General features: G+C 41.2%; 1 protein-coding gene across 17 annotated transcripts in view; it reads left to right on the top strand.

Moving 5' to 3' along the window:
- The window catches only part of mycbp2 (MYC binding protein 2), a 306,540-nt gene that overhangs the window by 110,613 nt on the left and 178,100 nt on the right, over positions 1–17,827 (top strand). For 16 of the 17 annotated variants that reach the window (XM_062533688.1, XM_062533704.1, XM_062533694.1 and 13 more), the window contains 3 exons: positions 1,371–1,563; positions 3,551–3,825; positions 16,777–16,998. In XM_062533688.1, coding sequence (XP_062389672.1) covers positions 1,371–1,563; positions 3,551–3,825; positions 16,777–16,998 — 690 coding nt within the window. The remainder of the gene's footprint in view (positions 1–1,370; positions 1,564–3,550; positions 3,826–16,776; positions 16,999–17,827) is intronic. The other variant, XM_062533696.1, reaches the window with a different exon arrangement.

Raw genomic sequence — 17,827 nt, 5'->3', positions numbered from 1 at the left:
GGTTCTTCTTGTTCCTTACGCGTCTCAGACTTCCAGATGTAAACAAGAGCGAATGTCTCCTGCAGAAACTGCAAGGCTGCAATAGCGGATAGGGACACTGGGGGCGGGAGGAAATATTACTGTTTTCGATGAAACTGGTCAGTCAAGCAAAACAACGATTTCTGAGCGATTTTATGACTATGAAAAAGTTGCATAGGGTCTCTTTAAGGGTATAGTGCTGACATGGGGTTAATTGAATTCCAAAGGCCAAGGGGACTTTATCAGGGTGCATAGTGTCCTGGATCCATGAAATAACTGGCCTTTAAAAATAAAAATAAAAATCTTCTATAGTAATGGGCGGTATAAACGATATGCGATATAAACGATATAAAACTGGCCTGTGATAGAGATTTCAGTTATATTGCACTATCACGGTATGCATTGTTGATGACGAAATTCAGGGCTCCAGCTCCCAAACTTTTTAAGAGTGCAACCTAAGACCCGCTTTAACCCTTTCTGGTGCAAATGAAATAAATTCTAGGTCGCAGTGGTGCACCTGACGCTGCTCGGGTTAAAGTATACATTTATTTAGCAAGTTTTCGTTGTAAGCTAGGTGGGCAATTTAACAAAAGAATAGAAATAAACTCCCCTCTCCTTGGCCCGCTTTCTCTCCCTCTCTCTCTCCTTCCGTCTTGTGCGCGCTCAATGGACACCCGCCCCCCGACATGCACAATCCAAATAAAACATTCACAATCGTGAAAGCAATGACGCATAGAAGACGACTAGCTAATTATTGTTAATGTTAAATGAGTCTGGGCCCGTGTCCTTCACTGCGCATGAGGTAGATATTGATGAGGCATCTTGAAGCTTGGTCACGATTAGGTCCGAGAGCACAACGACAGCTCATACCAAGCCTCTCAAAAGTTACTGGAAGGATTGATTTTCGAAAGCATTCACTCATCACAGCCAACCGAAATCAGATGTGAAGCCTCCAAACAGGAAGGGAGGTCATATATCTTAGCAAAACTTTGGGCTATTGGGCTAGCTAAGTGCTATCAAAGTTGCGCCGCGCGCCAGAGCCAGTGAGTGCACACATTGAAACATGAGAGGTATGTATCAACTCGTCTTAGTTAAGGAAATAACGTAGTTTAATATGAAAAAACGGTGAAGTGTTCCTTTAAAGATTTGTCTAAGAGCAAGTATGCATTAGATAAATAAAAAGGGGACAAGAGTGGGTACTTGGTGGACTCTACATGCCATTTTCCTTCATGATAAGTACCCATAGAAACTAAATCCATTCGAAGTAATCCTGTAGTGCTGATTTTGCATGTTTTTCCTATTTTCTCCACATTAGCAACAATGCACAAATGTAAATATTTTATGATTTTTAGGAGTGTTTTGAGTCCTTGCTGAGTATCTTGCACTGGAGCTGGACGACACTTGTGTTGGGTGTGGAAGAGCTGCGTGGGCTAAAGGGCTTCCAGTACACAGCCACCCTGCTGGATCTGGAGCGCTTGCGTTTTGTGGGGACCTGCTGCCTGCGACTGCTGCGTGTGTATATCTGTGAGATATTCCCTGTATCAGGTATGCATCCCCATAAATAGTGCCTTTGACAAAAGCAACAACAACAGCAACACATTATATTCATATCACACTCTATCAACAACAGCAGTATATTATATTTGTCTAGATATACACTATAATGCCAAAAGTATTCGCTCGCCTGTCTTGACTCACATATGAACTTCAGTCACATTCCATCTTTAATCCATAGGGTTTATGATGACATCGGTCCACTCTTTGCAGCTATAACAGCTTCAACGCTTCTGGGAAGACTTTTCACAAGGTCTAGGAGTGTGTTAAGGGGATTTTTTGACCATTCTTTCAGAAGCGCATTTGTGAGGTCACACACTGATGTTGGACGAGGTGACTGGCTCTCAGGATCCAGGCCCCCTCCTGTTTCAAGATGATCGGCACCAGTGCACAAATCAAGGTCCATAAAGGTATGGATGACAGAGTTTGGTGTGGATGAACTTGACTGGCCTGCACAGAGTCATGACCTCAACCCAATAGAACACCTTTGGGATGAATTAGAACGGATCCTGAGAGCCAATTGCCTCATCCAACATCAGTGTGTGACCTTACAAATGCGCTTCTGAAAGAATGGTAAAATCTCCTAAACACACTCCTAAACCTTGTGGAAAGTCTTCCCAGAAGAGTTGAAGCTGTTATAGCTGCAAAGGGTGGACCGATGTCATCATAAACCCTATGGATTAAGGATGGGTTGTGACCGAAGTTCGTATGTGGGTCAAGGCAGATGAGCGAATACTTTTGGCAATATAGTGTACTTTATCTAGCTACGCAATTTATAGCAGAGATCAAAACTTCACCTCAATCACCACTGATTATTGGTTTCCCTGATCAATAGTAGAAAATGTTCTGAAGTGTCCTGCCACGGTTTGCATGGGCGCTGTACTAGTTGCTGAACTGTAATTTTGGAGAAGGGCTGGAAAAGTATGTTTTCATCCCTATTTTGCTATGAAAATTGTGTTCATTAATACAGTGTAGATGTTTTCATTGTAAATTACTATTGCACATCACTATTACAATACATCTCAGCAAATGTATTTATTACCTGGTTTGTTTCAACCATGCAGACTCATCTTGACATATTTACTCTAATAGGCTACTAAACTATGCGAATAACGTGTGCATTCGGCCTATGACATCTTCAACTGTCTGTTAACTTGTTTTAAGCCCTGATCAATGTCCAAATCAAAATTACAATCTTAAAGGGATTATCCAGAGTTAAATGCACTTTAGATCAATTTACGGATGATTGGGAGTACATACATTGAGTTGACATCAAATCATGTCATTCGGATGTGTCTTGAGAAAGTTCGATTTTACCGTTTTTAGCCAAAACTGGAAGTGAACCGGGCATGTCCTTTCGCCGCTACAAAACGCTATTTTTATACCTCTTCTACTGTTCCAAACAATATTACATTTACGTGGTAGTGAGTAGAGGGTCCCTAAAGCCAAACCGAAGTATCCCCAGGTCTTTATGTGGTCGGATAGAGAGTCCAGAATGAATTTAATCAAGTCAGTACCTTTCCGGAAAAGTTGCTGAAGTGTTGCTAAAATGTTTCCCAGCTGCAGCAGCGACACTTCCGGGTCACTTCCAGGCTAACGAGTTTTGGCTAAAAACGGTAAAATCGAACTCTCTCAAAACACATCCGAATTACATGATTTGATGTCAACTCAACGTATGTAGGCCTACTCCCAATCATCTGTAAATTGATCTAAAGTGCATTTTACTCCGGATAATCCCTTTAAAGTACTGAGAGAAACAAGCACATTTAGCTGACCGCACATTTACCCACAGCTCACTCACGTGGAATTTTTTCACATTGACTAAAAAAATTTTGGTAGGCTTTAAAATGTCCTGAGATTTGACTGACACAAAATCCTCAAACTGAGATAATAAATTGATCTTGAACTGGAGTCTTTATATTCTTTCCTACTTGCTTCAACAGTAAAATGAAAACCTTTTGTCATTTACTTCATTCAGCCACCTCAAAGGCCGTGGTAGAGGAGTCAAGCAAGCTGGCGGAATGTGTGGGTAAGACACGCAGCTTACTGAAGAAGATCCTGTCGGAGGGCATGGACAACTGCTTGACCAAGTTAGATAATGACCCACAAGGATACCTCAGCCAGCCTCTCATCCTACTGGAAGCTGTACTGCAGGAATGTCACAACACCTTCACTGCCTGTTTTCACTCTTTCTACCCCACTCCTGCTCTACAGTGGGCCTGCCTGTGTGACCTGCTTAACTGCCTGGATCAGGTATTTGCCTGGAATCTTTTTATCCATGACAAATATATGTTTTTTCCTATTTAATGAAAGACAGTCTGTTGCCTAAATTTTCTGTTTGCACTTTTGTTTAGCGGATTGTTGAGAGTAGTCCTTCTCTTACCTGTTATTTTGATGTTGTTACTGTTGGAATTTGACTCTTGACATTGGGGTTGGCTGCTCAAGGGATTTTAAAGAGGAACTATGCAGGATTGGCGATTTCATCTCTGGTTTCGGTTTCGTTTTTCGTTTTCGCTCGTTTTATGCTTGCATATTTCTCTGCAGAGCTTCCCCGACAGCTTTAGCGTGTATATTTATACATATATAGGCTATATATAAATATATAAATTGCAAGCGTGGTTCTTCTTGTTCCTTACGCGTCTCAGACTTCCAGATGTAAACAAGGAGCGATCGTCCCCTCCAGAAACTGCAAGGTTGCAATAGCGGATAGGGACACTGGGGGCGGGAGGAAATATTACTGTTTTCGATGAAACTGGCCAGTCAAGCAAAACAACGATTTCAAGTTGTTCCGACAGGGCTCTGGAAGCGGGGATTGTGCCAACCACACCTGCCTTCTTGCCTGTACTAAAAGCCCCAAGGCTCGCCCACAGTCAGTGGCGACGGCACCAGCCTGAAGAGAGGCGTTCATTAATTCAATCACTGTGGTATCAGCAGTGGATGAGAGAGAAGTATGCATGGCAAGTAATAGATGAGCTAGAGAGTTTCCAACTCTGCCCAGAGATGCTGTAGCACTGTAAGTTCTACCCAGGAGGTCGTCTGTGCGGCGGCATTCTGGGTTTGGGCAGCGGATGACCTGTCGCAGGGCTTCATCTGGTGAGATGATCAAAGAAGCAACGCAGGGCTCTACAGTGGGCATCTGCCCAAGCCCAACACTGTCAGGTTCCACCAGGCTCTCACACAAGAGTGGAATTAGCAGCTGCACAACAAGCTCTTAGAAAGTAAATAAGAGTGGAGACGGTGACAATGTCAGGTTACCTCGTAACCGAGCTAGTTAACTAACAAGGCTAGTGCCTAAAAACAAGAGTGGGGCCAGTAACGGACACTCAACGAAAAATACCAAGTTACCTCGTACCCGGAGCTAGTTAACTCAATAAACAAAACAAATGAGTGAGTGGAGCTGATCAAGACACGGACACTCAACTCAGCACTCACGTTTGGAGTTGAATCCAATCCGGAGATAATCCAATGGAGACACAGCCAGTGAGGGCAAAACTGCTACTCCGTAGGGCTGCACAATGTCTCAGTAATCCAGTTGTAGTAATCAAAGAAATCTCAAGACCAGGCGAGAATGGGGGAAAAAGGCCGTCATGCCCGCGTCAGTGCTACTTATACTGTATTTCGCGGTGGCATGGTCACATGATGACATTATTATTATACGTTCCCGACCAATGCGCAGGCGCATGGGGAATTCCACTAGTCTATCGACTGCCTCTGGCGGTCTGGAATGACTGAAATAGAGCTATGGTTCACTTTGGTCGCGGGGGGGGGGGGGGGTGTTGTTTATTTTTGCCTGCTTTTTTGTCCTTTGCCAATCACATCCCTGTAGTAAGTACAGTTAGATAATGCTATGTGGTAGAGATAGAGAGGGCCCAAAAAGTAGCCCACATTCTTGCAGGCAACATGGCGTTAGCAAATTGTCACATTGTAAACGTTCTCGAGTGAAACGCAGTTTGCGAAGTATTTTTGCTTGAAACTAGGTTATACGCTTCCAAAAGACTGCTGCATGGGTGCATCTGCAACATGGGTAGCCTTCTCTGTTCACTGAATGTTTAGTGCTGTGCGGACAATTATACAAATAGGCTACATAAATTGGCGTTATTACTATAAATTATTTCCGTTTTCTCTCCATCTCAGAAGATAACAGATAACGTTATGTCTATCCTACATGACAATAGCTAAAACGCTGTGTTGAACCGCTTCACATGGGAGTCGAACCCTGAACTCCCGCGCCGTGGTATACAACGCTACCTAGTGAGCTACTGAATTGTGGTATGGGTGAAAGGTTGACTCGAACCAACAGAAAGGAAAGGAAACTAAACGTGTGTGTGGTCAAATAAAGAGGCATAGCCTGCAATATGGTTAATTTAGTAGCCTAATGTGTGTGCGTCTGCGCAAGTTTCTGTTCAATCTGGACCAGCAGCAGAACTGGCATTAACACTAGAAGCGCCGCGCCGTTCTGACCCACTTATACCTAGAAGCGCCGCGCCCCGGTCATTTGACCGCTTTGACGACCTACTAGAAGCGCTGTGCTGTTGTGAACTACTTAAAGCGCGGCGAGGCGGTCAAAAGACCGCTGAGTCCTTAGACTGGGAGGCTGTTACTTACACATAATGATCGCTAGATGGCGCTTCGTGCTCGAATCAAATCGTTTGGTCATAAATTCAGTTTGCACTAAGCCTTGTGTCATTCGTGTCAGACCGTGTTGTTGATAGTCTGTGGTTGTTTGTTTCATTATGACATGCAGCACGTTTGAGTTATCTGTTCATGTATTTGTGTTGATTTGTGTTGTTTGAGGTAAAAACTTTGGAAGAGTTCTTGAACAAACCTTAAGCAAACTTGCCTTCAACTAAAATGCTCTAAAAGTGGCTAGTTCTAATTCACTCCCCAAATTCACTTCTATTCATTTAATAGGTAGCATGTTCGCGCTGCCGAAAATGATCGGACCTGGTCACCTGGAACAAAGAGCCTAACAGTCTGGTTTCAATTACACAGTAGCCAGGATTTCATGCCACATGCCACAGTCTAGCTTCCTCGGAGGGAGGGAGATAGAGAGAGCTATGCTGAGCAGGCATAGGCGTGAGAAGTAGCATAATTTAAAATAATGAGTGAATGATATTCTCCGTTTTGCGAATGTGTAGGCTATGTTTGCGATGTCTGCTGAAAAAAAACTATAGGCCTATTGTTTCTGCAATTTAAGCTAACTTCTATGTGAATTCGAGATTCAGCATTGAGACACACATTTTCACGTGTCTGTCCAGCAGAGCTGTAGCTCACTGGTTAGAGCAGGGGTCTCCAAACTTTTTGGCTCAAGGGCCACATTGGGTCTTGGAAATTGACCGGTGGGCCATAACCCCCCCCCCCCCCCCCACACCTTATGGGACATGTGCACAATGCAGTATACATAACATAACGTATATAACTATTTCAATGATAATAATGACAAAGTTATTTTGTTGTAGAAAATAAATTCTTTAAGAAATACGGTTAATATGAGGCTGTTTAATTCATTTATAAATGGTGCACTGTCACTTTAAGACTCTTGCCGGCTCCACTCAGTGGCTGCTGTGCCTAATCACCGTTGCTCAGTAGTGAAACTACTGCTGTATTCACGTTTTTCTTAAACGTTTCTTATAAGAAGGAGATAACAGTTATCAACAATGACGAGCCAGCTGGCGCGCTCTCTCCCTTTCGTGCGCGCTAAAACGCGTTCCCAATTAGCCAACGTTATGAGTAACGTTATGACTTATGAGTATGTAACAACGCAAATTAGATTTGCTGCAATAGAGATTTCAAAGAGTATCATCCCTATGTAACATGCTGTTTTGATATTGATATTGTAAACGTTCTCTAAGAAGAGTGTAAAGGAGTTTGCAGTAATGTTAACCACAACGTCGTTGCTGGAAAGAAATAGCGAACAGCCAATGATAAGTGTGGCGGGCCATATCTATAATAAACTAATACATGCTCCGCGGGCCGCACTAAAGTGCGTCGCGGGCCGCAGTTGGCCCGCGGGCCGTAGTTTGGACACCCCTGGGTTAGAGCTTCGGCTTGAGCACCCAAGAGTTGCTGGTTCGATTCCCAATCTATTCATGACGGAAGTTCTTTTAAACAAGGCATCAGTAAAGTAGGCTATATTCTATTCTTTTCTATTCACATAACTACACGCACGCTGGCGAATTCGAACATTCTGAAACGCGCATATGCGATGAAACATGATTGCGCATTCTTCCACAAGTTGCCTAAACAGCCAGCCTACAGCCTATATAGGCCTATGCAGGGGACAGATAGATGGGGTGGGGGTGGGGAGGCAGTTAATTGTCCTCAATGCCTCGGTGATGTCTGTAGCCTAAGTAGCCTAGACGAGTGTGTGGGGGAGGGGAGATGATCGGTTTCAAATAGGCTGCAATGGATAGTGTGTTATGTATAGACCCCGAAGCCATTTGCTTTGAGAACGGCTGGCTAATGAAGTTGTTGGCTGGCTCAGCCAAAACCTTAATGCAGCCGCCACAGTTTTCATGACTGATAATGGCTTTAGTTGCCACTTCATGTCTACAGATGTGTATATTGTATTAGATATCAACACACAATGTTATTGTATTGTTTTGGACAACGTTCTGCACGTTTCACTTTGTAAGTAGGCCAAATATACGACAATATATTTGCCCACTTTTATACGTGCTCTGTCTACGTCCGGCGCTTCGATGAGGTTGAATTGGACTGTAAAAATATCTGAGAAGTTAGATGGCAATTGTATTAGGAATTTCACCAAGTAAATCTGACTCCATAAGACATATTGTACCTCTAATACATTACCAAATAACTAGTTTGTTTAACTATGGTAGAGAATGGAATGGCACACTAAACTTTTAGAGATATACAAACTGAGCGAGGAGAATTAACCATTTATTAGGCTCTGAGCCTTAGGTAAAAGTAAAGTATCAGTAATTATCCTTGAACAAAGGAACAAAGGAGAAAATGAACTTAACCTCAAAACAAAACAGTAAACTTGGACTTAAACCTTAACAAGTTACCAAGTTACAATGCTACATACACCAGATAAAACAATATATCAAATAATGAAAATAACAAACCCCATAAAGAAATCAAAAGATAGATAGAGAGAGAGAGAGAGAGAGAGAGAGAGAGAGAGAGAGAGAGAGAGAGAGAGAGAGAGAGAGAGAGAGAGAGAGAGAGAGAGAGAGAGAGAGAGAGAGAGAGAGAGAGAGAGAGAGAGAGAGAGAGAGAGAGAGGCAGAGAGGTCAGTGTGACCTCTTGCCTAGACCAGAACAGAGCAGGAAGAGAAGAGAACATCACTGCAAGAGTTTCTTCTTTTCATTCATCCAGCCACCCCCAGCTCAGCAGGGCTTCTTTACCTGAAAGTGGGTGTGGCGTCTAAAACTCTATAGTGTATTTCTTAGTCTATAACCATGTACAAATATATTAGATTGCAATGAAACTGTGATTAGGCTGTTGCCCACATTACAAGTATTAATTCAAGACCAAACATGGATGTATTATCATTTGTCATGAAACAGATACATTTCAGTTTTCAACATTGGTCCTGAGATATGTGGAGAGGGGAAATGTAGGTGTGTCCGAGGGCCTTTAAACAAATGGCCGGCTTGCACACAATAGGGACAGTTCAAATGCAAATAGATCACCTGGACACAAAGGAGTCTAGCTGTGAGGTCGTCTCCCCCGTTCTGAACTTTAGAGGATGGAAAATTACCAGCTTTACAACTTCAATGTAGACTGCATGCGTTCATTGCGTTGTAAACAGCGCAGCAATCTCTGGAAAGGAAACGGTGGAAGTCGCAGCAGTAGGCTAGCCTAATAGCCTATCACGTTCAATGCTGTAAATCCACCTGTTCCAGAATATTTGGTTCATATCATCAATCTTGGTTTTGGTGTTTGTGCAACCGGGCCCTGACGATTTAACAAAAGTCTGAGTAGCCCTACGTAGGAATTAGGAAAGTAGCCTATGTAAGGCGAGATCAAAATCAGGCTACTCTGTTTGCTTCTTTTCCCCATGTCATTTTCATTGGTCGTCAACTCACTGTGAGTCCTGTGTATCGTAGCAACGAGCACAATACTGATGTGGTGTGTCCAGTGGGAAAATCTCATGTAGGCCTAGTTTCTATGCTATCGTTTATTTTTTCGCGTGTCACTATGATATAATTATTTTTAGATGCAAAAAGTCTAACTGGCTTAGTCAAAGTTTGTCAGATGGCGGCTCAATTTGGCTCAGAAAATGATTGGCTGGCGAAATTATTTTTCGTTAATGGTAGGCCTAAACAGTATTGTGATTCATCCGTTTATTTCAGATAGTTTGTTATTAAAAACCATTAACAAAAAATAATTGTTCGTCGACGTTGAAAAACGGTCAATAAATTCAATCTATATGAAATTCTGTATTTCGCTCCTGCCAAGATGTGAACCCGGTTCTCCGGCGTCGCAGACAGGGGTGTTAACGCTGCGCCACTTGACATTTTCCATAGGATACGTTAGGATAGGTGTTTGACTTGACGTAACTCAGTCAGTCCAGCAAATATGTAAGAAAATGCTTATAGCCTACATTAGTCTGAGCTTTAAAGGATAGCCTACAAATAGAAGATCACATGATCAATATCGCCACGGCTGTAGTTACCTACGGCACTCAGCCTTCGGCTTCGTGCCTGCGGCGAACCACAGCCGTGGCGATATTGGCCAACAACACCGCTCCCACTCGTGCGATAATGCTTAAGTATCAATCACACCGCTGCAATGCTACAGCGGACTGTACTGCCACCTCGTGGCCGTAATTTGTAATACAGTTGTTATACATTTCAGGCAACCCGTGAAAGCAACGGCCATCACAATGTAACGCCTACTGTACTCTTAGTAAAAAAATGTAGAGGTCCTGAAGTTACGAGTGACACACCCATTATTTTTAGAAGTTTCTCCTAAATTTACCTGTTAGGAGCTACTTTTAGCCTTAAAATTCTTTGTGAATATGGGCCCTGATCATTCAGAGCTAGAACTTCTAAAACAGGAGCTAGCTGTCGTCAAACACCCCTTGCATCAGTTCAGAGGTTTTCATCACTTTTAAGTGTCCCCCCGGACACCTTTTTGTTTTTGAATTTCGGGGCGTGTTTCTGACATTTGTAGGTGTTTACAGTTTCGGAGTGTGTTTCTGACATTTGTATGTGTTTTGAGTTTCGGAGCTTGTTTCTGGATTGCATGTGTTGTAGATTGGCAGCTCATTTCAGAAATGTAAATGTCTGAATTTGCAGCACGTTTTCTAAATTATGTTCACGTGTAGTCCATTTAAGATGAAGATGTTTTCCTAAGTCGTTTGTGTTTTGTCTATTTGCACGTGTTTTGTTGATTTGCAATTGTTGTCATAAGTTGCAAGTCATTTGCACCTGTACGTCATTTTACCTTTAAAAAAAAAAAAAACTATATATATATATATCAGTGGCGGCTGGTGGTTATAAAAATAAGGGAGGAAGGAAGGTGCACTTGATCGGTGTTAGTGGCAAATGTGAGGTTGTGATGGTATTGGTGGCATATGTGATTAATAGAGTATGTAGGCCGCCTACCCAGACATTTAAACCACCGTTATGCACTTGAGCAAGGCACTTAACCTCAAATTGCTCCAGGGACAATGATCTTTGTTATATAATTGACATATGTAAGTCACTTTGGATAAAAGTGTCTGCTAAATTAATAAATACAAATGTTAACACTTGGAGGTCCGGGGCCTTTTCAGGCACTTTGAGGCAGCTAGCTATACCTTGAGATTTTTAAGTTTTTCATCTAACTAAAAACATCTATGCAAAAGTGGCACATATGGTTATATTCAAGAGATCCTCCAAAATAATTATATGAGAGTAAAGTGGATGTAATGAAATTACTTTTTATAATAATTCAGTGTAAACACAACTATTTAAAAAACTATTTTCAAAGGTTAAAGGTCAAAGGTATAAAAATACACTATAAATATATATCGAGCTAAGACTTTTGAAGTTTAAACCTTGAAAACAATGGTGTTGGCTCCATATAAGTAAAAAGAACATTTAAAAATGTTATGTAGTTTTACTACAAATTGGAAAAAAGTCAGACTAATGGGTCACTTAGTGCGTGTCTCTTTCAAATGCAAATTACTGTAAGTTGAATGGGCTTTTTGGATGGGCCTGCTGCAGGTGAGAGGACTGAAATCCTAGGGTTTTCTTTTATTGTTTTTACAAAGTGCCATTGATACATTCTCTTTTAACTAGTTGATTAAAGGTTTATGGTGTCACTTATATGTTTCTAGGACAAAAAACTAGCAAAGATTGACATGTGTGTTTGGAACAGTTTTTCAAATCCCCAGGGAGGGATTTAGACTCCAGAGGGTTAATCAATCTAGTTCTGGGAAGTCAGGAAAAATATACGTTTTGGATATTGCCGAAATGAGATCGTTTTGTATGGTTTTAGACATGCCTGTAAATAGTGACGAATTGTTGTCTGAATCAGCCCCCTCGTCATGCCCCCTGAAAGACAGTTCTTGCATGCCCAGATAGGCAGTAGCATTAATCAAACACTTCACAGTCTCCCTGTTCTGGCGCACCTTTGCATTATGCTGTGCAGTCTGCAACCGCACACCTTCGTCCATAACCTGATCAATTGCCATTGTGCCCAGCAATGACAATCGGATTACAGCTTCAATGTGCTCATCACACAAATCGTGGCGTTTTGTTGCCCTATCCAAATTTCCAAATTGCCGTTTTGTTGCCCTATCCTGGCTATCCAAATATCCAAATGGTCAGTAAATCCCTGAACTGTCCACGTTCGTGACTTCCCCATTAGCAGGCAAGGCCAGCAGTATAGCCGACTGTTTTCTGTGCTACCAGTTAGCCACGAGTATTTGTCATACCATGTAACATTCACTACACTAGATTTAGCATTACCATCTTTTTTTGGAATATGGATTTTTGGAACTGGTCTTCCTGCTGCTTTGATCCTAACCTTTGCACTGTAATTGAATGTGTAAAATGGTTTGTTCAGTAAAAACATGGACAGCGTCCTCTGATGCCATTGTAGACTTTATTTCACGAGCAATTAGCAATGTAAAACAAGCCTCCCGTTCAACACAATATTCTTCTCGTTGTGGACGCAGATCACGGTCTTGCACGGTGTAATCCAGAGGAGCTAGCTGCTTATTGGTTCACCGTTGGCGCTAAATTCCAGAGCCTCTGGCTAGACCCGCCCACTCCAACGGAGGAGCTTCCTCCCTTGCCCATTGAAAACGACGGGGTTCACGAGCCGCTGGGGTCTGAGAAGTTTATAATGGACTTCAATGAGGGGTTTGAGGAGAAAGCTCCTCCGTACAGTAATTTTGAATTGCGATAGGGGGTGCTGTTGGCATTTTGACCTAGGAGAACGATTTTAGCTCATTCAACGTGTCCAAATAGTAATATTAAAAATAATTTATCAGATAAATTAAAAAAAAAAAAAAAAAAAAAAAAAAATCCCTGAAGTTTTAGGGAGGTTGTTCCTCCCTTTCCTCAATGGAGGAGCCTCCTCTGATATATATATATATATATATATATACAGTGCCTATAGAAAGTCATCATACCCTTTTGAAATAGTTACTTTTTTTGTCTTACAGCCTGAAATCAAAACCCATTTTAAAAACAATCTTTTCCAGTTTTATTTACAAATGTAGCTGTACAACATCAAAATATTTTTTATAAAAGTCAACTGTTCTGAAAATGAAAAAAAAATAAATACTAGAATAACAGGGTTGGAAAAGTCATCATATCCCTGACTTAATGCTTTGTAGACCCTCCTTTTACATTCATTACAGCCATCTGTTTGGATATGTCTATTATAGTGTTGCACACCTAGATTGGGGAATATTTGCCCAATCCTCCGTGCAGAATTGTTAAAATCCAGTCAAATTCTGTAAGGAACAGCGATGGACTGCTCTCTTCAAGTCAATCCACAGGGCTCTGACTTTGCCACTCAAGGATATTCACCATCCTATACTTAAGCCACTACTTTGTTCTTTTGGCAGTATGTTTAGGATCATTGTCGTGTTGGAAGGCGAATGACCTGCCCATCTTCAGCTGTCTAGCAGAGGGACACAGGTTTTCATCAAGAATTTGGGGTGTACTTGGCAGCATCCATTTTCCCTTCTATCCTGACCAATTGCCCAGTCCCTGCTGAAGAGAAACATCCCCACAACATAATGTTGCCCCAACCATGCTTCACACTAGGTATGGTGTGTTTCGGGTGGTGTACTGTGTTTGGTTTTCACCAAACATTGCGCTTGGAGTTCAGTGCAAAAACACATCTGGAATATTCTGCTACCATGTGGAAAAAGCTTTTATGGTCAGAAGAGACTAAGATTGAACTTTTTGGAGACTAAGATTGAACTTTTTGGACTGAGCTCCAGGCGCTTACCAAACACAGTTTACACACCCAAACACACCCAAAACACACCATACCTAGTGTGAAGCATGGTGGGGGCAACATTATGTTGTGGGGATGTTTCTCTTCAGTGGGGACTGGGCAATTAGTCAGGATAGGAGGGAAAATGGATGCTGCCAAGTACACCCAAATGATTGAGGAAAACCTGCAGCCCCCATGCTAGACAGCTGAATATGGGCAGGTCATTCGCCTTCCAACACGGCAATGGTCCTAAACATTCTGCCAAAAGAACAAAGTACTGGCTTAAGGATAGGCAGGGTTCGTACGGGTGCTTGAAATCCATGAAAATGCTTGGATTTTAATGTGGTGTTTTCAAGGTTTGAAAAATGCTTGGATTTGGGGTATAATGCTTGTTAATGCTTGAAAGTGCTAGGCCTACATATTTCTCGGCAGTCTGACTCAATAGACCAATTATTAAATGAAGGAAAATAAAATTAATTTGCTGTATAATAGGCCGCTGACAATGACGACGGGTTTGGTGCTTCTTTCATATCACTCCGCAAGCCTTGTCCGTTCTCTAGTGGATTTCATTGAAAGTGAAAGCAGACGTGTGTTGATGAATGTTTGATGCAAGTTCGATGTGTGTGGTGAACAATTTATTTCTTAGCAGAAGCCATGAAACGGTAAAGCTCAAATTATTTATTTAAAAGACATCATTTATGAAGTTGTTGGCTTTGCCACGGATTCACGTCCAGTTTGACGTGTCTGAATTTTGCGCTAATGACAGCAATCTCGTGATGGCGATATTGACTTTTCATTTCTGCGCTTGTAAACTAGTCTAGGCTACTGTGCTTGAAGTTAGCTGTGACAGACTAGCCTACTGGTTTTCATCGTTTTAGCCACAAAGCCTTACCTTAGGTCAACTAAATTGTTTAGGTAACACCTTGTCACGGAGGTGAACGCGTTTTTCCAGCCGTTCACCTCCGTGCGCCCCATGTCATTCAAAACATATTTCAGGATAGTCATCTCACTATGAGAAAACGTATGTACTTTATGCTAAGAAATTAACAGGTTGGCATTCTTGGTAAACATCAGTCTTGCACATAATATTGAGATGATTTTTTAGTGGAAATGGCCTACTGTAGCATTGTTCTGATAGATGAAAAAAGTCGCCTATTTAAAGGCACAGTCTGAATTGTAATCCTATAGCTCTCCATTTAGTGTGTGCACTTGAACAACTAGTGATGTAGCCTATAAACAGAGAGGTGTAGTACATGTTACTTTGGAAGGAGAGGGAGTGGTGCAATTTGATTTTCTTTGGAACTTAAATATAATCAAGCAACCTCTTCAAACAGCATCAATATCAATAGGCCTATGGTTCACTATATTGTACAGGGGCAGGCTATATGTTATCAAGTTGGCCTAAATGTAGTCAAAATTATAACTTTATGTTAGTTTAAGTTAAAACAAAACATGTTATGAACTTAGAAAGTTCATGGTTCTACATCATTGTTGGCAAAATGATCATGATAGCCTACATATTTCAGCCATATCTGGTTTAGTTTTGAGTAGGCCTAGGCTACTTTGCTATAAGTTATAGACTTTATATATATATATATATATATATATATATATATATATATATATATATATATACATATATATATATAGACTATATTGTAGTATGTTATAATGTTTGAAATATATGTATCACAGTTTATCAATAGTTCTCATAAAAGTCATCTGATGTCATCATTTAAGGGGATATTTTTAAAAAAATTCTCCTGGGGGTGTTGGGTGTATTTTCCTCTTTTTTTGTCCTTTGCCAATCACACTCCTGAAATATGGTATGAATCAATCCATGCTGTTCAACACCATCGAGTGCTGTCAGTAAGAAAAAGAACAAGGAAACTTTATATGACATAGACCAAATAGAGCAGCAGCAAACACTAATGAAATGGGGCACACTCATTTTCAATGCCCCATTCAGTTAACCTAATGATAGCTGCTGGTTCTGTATTCGGCTTAGGTTGTATCAAATTTTCTGGATCTTTGTCCTACAGTGACCTCAAACAACAGGGCTTTGGATTTGTTCACGCTTGATTTCGGTACTGGAAAACTCATCTTGAAAGTCCTTAAAAAGTGCTTGAATTTGGCCATGAAAAAAGGTGTACGAACCCTGATGGTGAATATCCTTGAGTGGCATAGTCAGAGCCCTGACTTAAATCCTATAGAAAATCTGTGGATTGACTTGAAGAGAGCAGTCCATCGCCATTCCCTACAGAATTTGACTGAATTTTAACAATTTTGCACGGAAGACTGGGCAAATATTCCCCAATCTAGGTGTGCAAAGCTATAATAGAGACATATCCAAACAGATTGAGGGCTGTAATGAAAGCAAAAGGAAGCTATACAAAGTATTAAGTCAGGGGTATGATGACTTTTCCAACCCTGTTATTCTAGTTTTTATTTTTTTATTAATTTTCAGAACTGTTGACTTTTTTTTCATTATTTTGATGTTGTACAGCTATATTTGTGAATAAAACTGAAAAAGATTGTTTTTAAAATTGGTTTTGATTTCAGGCTGTAAGACAAAAAAAGTAACTATTTCAAAAGGGTATGATGACTTTCTATAGGCACTGTATAAATACATATATATTTCTAAGGTAAAATTACGCGTATATATATGTGTGTGTAGATTTATTTATATTATTATTTATATTTACTTTGCCATACAAATGGTTAATAAGCCAGGTCTCTCACATTAATTTTCTGACCTTGCTCTCTCCCACTGTCCCTCCACCCTAGGATATCCAGGAGGCTAATTTCCGCACCTCAAGCAGCCGTCTGCTCGCAGCAGTGATGTCAGCATTGTGCAATTCTTCAGTGAAGCTGACCTCAATTCTTCCAATTGCTTATGATGGCGAGGTACTACTTCGCTCTCTGGTCAAGCAGGTGAGCACAGAGAATGACTCAGCTCTTGCTCACCGTTTCCCACTGCTGGTGTCACATATGGAGAAGCTCAGCCATGTAAGTATCCTCTGGTATCTAAGAAGGGCAGTGATACTTTGAACTTTGTACCACACAATGGGCAGGGGATCATCAAGACCAAAATAAACTGTAAAAAATAACTGATCAGTTGGCCAGGGAGTGAAAATCTGTTTGCAAATATATGAAGTAGTACAACAAAAACACCATAATTAGACTGGAGCTGTCACCCTTGAGCAGTCAACTGCGCTAACCTTGTTCCCGAATGATGCTACTAGCAAAGGTTGATGTTGTGCTTGTCTAAAATCCCAAAAATCCACTTAAATTACTTATAACTCTTTTAAGAAATGTCTCCTTGTGGATGCCATTTTCCCATTATATTCATTTGCTTACAGCAAAAGTTAGAGATGCACTGATTCCATTATTTTCAGTCCGAGTGCAAGTATTTACAGTTGTGTACTAGTATCTTACAAAAGGTCACTTTGTTATGAAAGTATGCAATAGGTCCTACAGATTTTTCCATTGTAATTGCAGTTATTTTACCTAAGCCTACAATCCGTGATGGACAAAACTCATATTAGGCCTGTCCTCCAAGGTACAGCAGCAAAAAAAATCAACTACAATTAAAAAAAAAGCCAACAAAATAACATAAATGTCACCTAATATGTCACCTAATTTACAGACATACCAGTTGTATGTTTTAAAAGTAACATTCATTGGCCCCGGCCGTGGCGCGACTGGCTGGGGCACCTGCACCGTATGCCGGCGACCCGGGTTCGATTCCCGCCCCGTGGTCCTTTCCGGATCCCACCCCAACTCTCTCTCCCACTCGCTTCCTGTCATTCTCTCTACTGTCCTGTCCAATTAAAGG

Source organism: Sardina pilchardus, chromosome 4, assembly GCF_963854185.1.
Source record: "Sardina pilchardus chromosome 4, fSarPil1.1, whole genome shotgun sequence".
NCBI lineage: Eukaryota > Metazoa > Chordata > Actinopteri > Clupeiformes > Clupeidae > Sardina > Sardina pilchardus.
This window is presented reverse-complemented; position numbering and strand designations above follow the sequence as displayed.